At 37.7% G+C, this 7,360-nt stretch overlaps 1 protein-coding gene across 1 annotated transcript; it reads left to right on the top strand.

The window, feature by feature from the left end:
- Positions 1–1,893: 1,893 nt before the first annotated feature.
- Positions 1,894–3,721, top strand: LOC126418726 (uncharacterized). Its single transcript, XM_050085631.1, has 3 exons — positions 1,894–2,103; positions 2,259–2,370; positions 2,478–3,721. Exons 1-3 carry the CDS (start codon positions 1,951–1,953, stop codon positions 3,716–3,718), a joined length of 1,506 nt encoding a protein of 501 aa, XP_049941588.1. The 5' UTR covers positions 1,894–1,950; the 3' UTR covers positions 3,719–3,721.
- Positions 3,722–7,360: the final 3,639 nt, after the last annotated feature.

Below are 7,360 nucleotides of genomic sequence, written 5' to 3'. Positions count from 1 at the left end.
CCACTTATTTATTGGTAAACACTTGTTGGAGAGTGACATGCCGCCCCCCCCCCCTTTCTCCACAATCTTGGTGTGACACTGACCTGTAACATATCCCGAAGTCTACAATATGCATTTTGAGGCTGTTGATATGAAAGTGGGAAGTACAGATCTTCCAGTTAAATCAGGAATAGCTTAAGTGCATTACTTGAAAGTGACACAGGAAAAGCTTACTTATGTAGGTGGTAGTAGTGTCGGCAAAAAGTTCTTGTGTGTGAAGTTGCCATGTAGAACACCAGGTGTAAAACTTTTCTCCCGAGTCTGTGAGGCATTCATATGACTGTTTTCATTTCTCTACACTTATACAGATGTCTGAGTTCTGCTGTGTTAGCATTGCAAAGTCCTGTAGGCATGTGGAGTATTAACCAAAACTGTCATATTGGAAGCAGAATCAAACACATTTGTTACGTTACTCGATATTTTCAGGAGAAAAAGGCAATGTCGCTTCTTATTAATATAATACATTCAGAGTCACAGCAGTATTTGACCAACCATAACTGATGCTGAATGTGCATGTCGTCATATAATATGAAGGGCTTATTTCAATAGTGGTACAAGTCCATTACCTACACTTTTCTGTCTATAATGCTTCTGAAATTAGTGATCCAAACAAACATAAATAAAGGCTCGTCTCTGGCAAGAAGCCATATGGTGAATATTTCTGGTATCTCAACTGCAGATTTTTCAGCACTCATTTAACTTTACGACTCTATATCTCAAAATTAACAAAAATGGACTTGTACCACTATTGAAATAAGCCCTTCACATGCACACACAGCACATCGATCTCGTGAGGCACAAGGCTCTCATAACGTACATACGTCGGTCAACAGATGACACTAGGAGAAGTATGTTAACTGCGCTTTTTAGTTGCTACTTGCGACTCTTAGTTGCGATTTGTCACAGAAATCGCAGTTTGACTCGGTAGCGAATAGCGTAGTATGAACTTTGCTCAACAGATGGCAGTGCTAACTGCGCTTTTTAGTTGCTACTTGTGACTCTTAGTTGCGACTTGTCACGGAAATCGCAGTTAGACTCCATAGCGTATCGCAGAGATGGACGTAGTACGAACTTTGACCCACAGATGGCAATGTTAACCGCGCTCTTTAGTTGCTACTTGCGACTCTTAGTTGCGACTTGTCACGGAAATCGCAGTTAGACTCCATAGTGTACCGCAGAGATGGACGTAGTACGAACTTTGACCCACAGATGGCACTGTTAACCGCGCTTTCTAGTTGCTACTTGCGACTCTTAGTTGCGACTTGTCACGGAAATCGCAGTTAGACTCCATAGCGTATCGCAGAGATGGACGTAGTACGAACTTTGACCCACAGATGGCACTGTTAACCGCGCTTTTTAGTTGCTACTTGCGACTCTTAGTTGCGACTTGTCACGGAAATCGCAGTTAGACTCCATAGCGTACCGCAGAGATGGACGTAGTACGAACTTTGACCCACAGATGGCACTGTTAACCGCGCTTTCTAGTTGCTACTTGCGACTCTTAGTTGCGACTTGTCACGGAAATCGCAGTTAGACTCCATAGCGTACCGCAGAGATGGACGTAGTACGAACTTCGGCCAACAGATGCCACTGTTAACCGCGCTTTTTAGTTGCTACTTGCGACTCTTAGTTGCGACTTGTCACTGAAATCGCAGAAAGCAGTGCTAAATTCGACCAATAGATGGCTCACGTCTTTCAATGTGAAATACTACTTGCGACTGCTAACTGTGACTGAAATCGCAGTTAGATTCTGTAAAGTTGCTACTGTGATATCTGTGACTTCTCAGTCACTGTGATTTCTAACAGATACGCGATTTCCTGCCCACCACTACGTGATTCGTAATTTCGTAGCGTTTCCATGTTGTACTTTGTGCTGTTCGTGAGTGGTTATTTGATCTATACTCAGTTACGATGCCCCGAAGGTGTTGTATGCCGAATTGCAGGGGCAATTACGATAATGGACCTAAAGTCAGTGTATTTTATTTTCCATCTGACGAGAATTTAAGACGAAAATGGTTATCGGCTGTTCACAGACAGGACTGGACACCGAGTAAGCACTCTGTTGTAAGTATCAGTGTATTTGTTTGGTTAGTGTGTCGTAGTTACTTGAAATGTAGTACAGCTGAACAAAATACAGTAAACAGAAGAACATATTTATAATCTCATACCTCATTAATTTTCGTTATATGATTTAAAGAGAACTGTATGCTTGTTTTTAGATATGTGAACTGCATTTCAACAAGGACGACATTTTAAGCAGTACCAGCATGTATGACCCGAAAACTGGTATACTCTTGACAGCACCGTTGGATCGTCGACGCTTGAGAAAAGGTGAGTTACGAAACACGCTCTTAGTAAAGTACAGTGGCATAAGAACTATCTTTATTTCACTTATATGCTGTGAGATCGGTTTCATACCTCGTTATTAATTTTTTCAGATGCTATCCCATCGAAGTTGCCTGGATGCCCATCTTACTTGTCGAGTCATCAAACTGCAGTACGAGAGGACCCAGAAATTCGTAGGGGGCGTTTAGAAAATCGTGCTCTTCAAATTGCTATCCAAGAAAGTGTGGACACACATGCGAAAATGATTGATGCGATATCGTTCGATAGTTTAGAACAAATGAAAACAAAGTTGAGTGAATGTGAAAAGCACAGTGACTGGGTAGTGATAAACAAATCTGACAGTGTGAGACTAGTGTTACTAAAGCATAATCCTTACCCAAGAATTTTTTGCCACGTAGTTATAAGCAGTGGTTTATTACTCAGTGTCTTCAATAATGATATTGAAGTGAAATGTATTGGAAACATGAAATTTCCCATGAAAGTAAACAACATACAGGTGGTAAGTGATGTTCTTAAGAACATTTATCTTCTGTATAATAGTTCTGAGGCTCCTGTAGATAACATTTTGTCTTTAATTGACCAGTTATTGCAAAATTTATTAGAAAAGTTGCCAGGAAACGAAACTAAAATTACATTTTTGAAGGAACAGATTTCATTTTTGAAGTGCAGAAGTTCAACTCAATTTAGGTATGATACTAACTCTATGATAATGTGGTCATTAGTACATTCTATAAGCCCACATGCTTACAAATTTTTGAGGAACACTGACAGTTTTTCTATGCCTAGTCCTAACACCCTTTCAAGGCTTTGTAGTAAACTCTCAACAAATCCTGTCATTGAGCAACAGGGTCATCAGTTTATGAGCTACATCACAAATAAAGTAGGTACTTTATCCTCAGATGATAAAACTGTGCTCCTGTTGATGGATGAAATTCATCTGAAGTCTCAGCTTGATTACAAAGCTGGAAATGTTGTAGGATGTGCCTTTAACACTGAAAAATTTTTGTGTGCAACCAGCGCCTATGTTTTTATGGTTCAGAGCATGGAATCACCTTACAAGGATGTGGTATCTATTCTGCCAGTTCATACTATTCAGGGTGATGTTCTGTTCTCTTACATTAAAGCAGTCATTGTTAAATTAGAAGCAGTTGGATTTGAGGTGGTTGGTATAGTAGCAGACAATAACGCAATTAATAAGAAAGCAATGTCTAAGTTTTCTACTCCTCCAGATGGAAAAATAAAGTATGATCACCCTGTACAGTCTTCTCCAAATCGCCCATTGTATTATTTTGTGGATACTGTCCATATTTTGAAGTGTATCCGCAATAACTAGTTTAACCAAAAGGAGCAGATCTTGTGTTTTCCTGACTTCAGTGACAGTTTGAAGGGCGGTTTGTCTTCTGTTGAAGCACTGAAAGAATTGCACTTGATAGAAAAAGATGAACTATTGCAATATGGCAGTTCCTTAACTTTGAAGTCTCTATTTCCTAACTCAATTGAGCGCCAAAATGTCAAGTTAGTGTTGCGTATTTTCAGTGATACGACAGTTGTTGCTTTGGACACATTTGGTTCAAAGAAAGCAATTAGCAACTGGGAAAGTACTGCAACATTCATAAAAATAATAAATCGTTGGTGGGATATTGTAAATGTAAAAACACTACTCAAGGGACAGAGGTTAAGAAATATTTTCCAAGAACCTGTGACTAGTAAATCCCATCACATACAAGAATTCTTACAGTGCTTCATCTCATGGTTATGTTCTTGGGAAGAGTGTAGTGATGAAAGAAAACTTACTCGAGAGACACATAGCGCTTTGAAACACACAACTGCTGCTTTGATAGACTTCAGTGACTACTGGCTTTCTGAGAAAAACAGATCATATTTGCTGTTAGGAAAAGTACAGACAGACAGTTTAGAAGACAGGTTCGGCAAATACCGCCAGCTATGTGGGGGAAATTATCATGTTTCTCTAAGACAAGTTTTTGAAACTGAACAAAAACTAAGGGCACAGTCTATGTTTTCCCTTGTGCTTCGGTCGAAAGTAGTTGGGGATGTTGTTATTAAGACCACTGATATTTTTTCTACTCATACTCAAATTCAGGGATTAAAAGAAACATCAATACCAGAATTTTTAAATGTAGCAGTAGATGAAAATGATGTTGATGGAATAGATGAGAATACTTGGCCACAGTTGCATTACATAGCAGGTTACTGCTCACACCAAGCTATTAAAAAAAACCATTGTGAATACTGTAAGGTATTCCTTACTACAGATGAAATGAAGCAGGGTGGTGATGATTTGATTATGGTAAAAGACAGAGGAGGGTTGGCATATCCTGCAGATGATGTAGTAGTGTGTGTGACATATGTCTATTTAACTCTACAGAAAATTCTGAAAGATCAGGAAATTTTATTTTTAGAACAGGCAAATCAGAGAAATGTACTTGTGAAGGTAGCATCCCACAACATTCCCAGCAATCTTTTTTATGGGTTTCACTGTAAAAATAAACACTCAATTGATTCAGTCATGAATTGCATACTGTTTTGCTGTGCAAATATTTTGCTAAACAATTACACCAAGAGGAGAAATGATGTAACTACTGTTAAAATGTAACTGTGTACAAAAGATTGAAAAAATGTTAAATTATACTGTTTGGGGCTTGGGAAGATGATGTGAAATAAATGTTTATTTCTATTTTCTGTTTTTATTTCATGCACAGTATCCCATACATCTTGTTGGTAAATGTTATGTATTGGACCCCTTCTGCTCTCTTCGAAATGGTGCAGCCGTTAACATGAGGCTTTGCTACAGATTAATTTGTTACCACAAATTCTCTGTGAAACCCCAATCTCATAGAATTAGGGGAATAGTCTTTTCTGTTCATCAGTAAATATATAATTAATGCTGCTCCTGCTCTGTGGTTGACAAGTTTTTGTATATATTTTTGTCCAGTCAGTAAATTAATTATTCTCACAAGGAGAACAATTCATTGCTAGTATTAGCATGCTAGTCTGCCATCACCATAAGTAAATATTAATCTGCAGAACAGGTCCAGTCTGTCAATACAACCAATATTTCGGGGAGGGGGGAGGACAATACATAACTTAAGCCATTCTTCATTTGAGAGAAATTGATAATGTTTTTGGAGTTTGGAATAGCAGTGCTTTTTTTCCTCTGGGACAACATTAAATAGTGAATAGTAAAAGAATTTAATTGTCATTTAGCTATTGTAGCAATAGAGAGTCAAATTACAAATGTTTAAAAAGTATACAGCATGTATACAAAAATTACTTTACACAAATTAAAAAACAATGTTACAACAGATTTTCCATAAAGTAAAATATTCAAGCTAAAACGATTTGTGTAGTACATCTTAAATTGAAATCATTAAGGAAATTATGGTACACTCACCGAGCAGTTATCACTGTGATATTTACACTCATACATTCAAGTGAGTAGGGAGGATTTACTGATAACCAACTGTACTACTTGTGCTTGAATAAATCAAATAAAGCTTCTACCCATTCTAGAGGCAGTCTGTCAAACAGCTTCATACTCACTACATTGCTGTTCTATGATTTAGATAATCTGCAGTAAGGTATGTGAAGATGCACACTATTTCTAGTTCTGGCATTACTGAAGATTGGCATACCACTCATCTGCTTTCACAAATGGCACTATAGATGACATTTTAAATTTTTACAATGCTGTAATACCCATTGCCAATGATCAGTGTATCAAATGACAAGTATTTTAATTAAAAGATGGGGATCAGTATGTGGATGGGTGAATATAAATGGATCAGTTTGTACAGTAAAAAGTAATAACAGGTTCTTAAGATATCTCATTACATGAAGCTGATGGGTGGTGTCCCATTCTTCAGTTAAACCTCAGTTCCATGAGAGTGTAAATCCTGCCTAAGCTGGTATTCTGTTAAGTTAGTCTTTGTATACAGTAGAACAGTGAAAATGTGCAAATTTATAACAATCAATATTTTCAAGCTGATAAACAATGGCTTACAGTGGGCAAGTTTGTCAGAGTTTGTAATGATTCTAATGTGTGATTCCCATGTCAATTTATAATACCTAATAACTTAACACTACCTAGTCTTCTACTGGCAAATCTCTTAAACTAAGTAGTATGTAAAAGGTTCAGTGAAGTTTACACAAGTTTCTGTACGGTAATGTTTTCTTAAGTATAAAACTGTAGATGACTGCCAAATGAGGTATCTGTCATACGAAACTAGAATTTGACATAGATACAAGTCCCAGAGTACCTGCTTCGATTGATTGTCAGTCTTTCCAATTGCGGTACCTCATTTTCAATTAAATTATGCAAGGTGACTTACACGGTGAAAATAGTGCTGTCAGGGTTATGGAATTAGAAATTCGCATTTTCAAAACGCGAGTGACGGAAATTAAAAAGTATTTTCACCTTTGGAGCTATAGTTTACGAAATTTGAACAATGTAATTCTCCTGTGAGAATGATTAGCGTTTGTTTACAGATTTGTGTATAAAACAGTGAGTAGTCTACCAGGAAACTGTTTAATGTTTTCATATGCGTGGCGTAGAGCCTAACAAGCCGCTCGGTATTTCGGACCCCTAGTCGTGACGTCACGAGTCGCGCTGTGAGGCCTTGTTCCTAGGTGGCGTTGCTACAGTCCCCAGTTGAAATATGGCATCCCGGCTAAGAGACAAGTTGAAAATATGATCACTATCTTTTATTTACTTAAATTTGCCATATTTCGTGACAGTACCTTTTCCGTTAGACGTTTGCAAGGCGATATTAGTCTTGGCTTCAGTTGTCTAAGTATGATTCCACAATGCATCGTTGTCGGCTGCAGAAAAGACGTGGTTCAACGTGTTTCTCTCATTTTGGTGTTTCAAATACAGTTTCTTCAAATGTAGTTTCTTCTTTTTAGTTAATACAAAAATAATAGTAACATAATTCAAAATTATTTATGACGGCGACCT

This window comes from Schistocerca serialis, chromosome 9, assembly GCF_023864345.2.
Source record: "Schistocerca serialis cubense isolate TAMUIC-IGC-003099 chromosome 9, iqSchSeri2.2, whole genome shotgun sequence".
Taxonomy (NCBI): Eukaryota; Metazoa; Arthropoda; class Insecta; order Orthoptera; family Acrididae; genus Schistocerca; species Schistocerca serialis.
The sequence above is the reverse complement of the archived record's forward strand: the minus strand, read 5'-3'. Positions and strand labels throughout refer to the sequence as shown.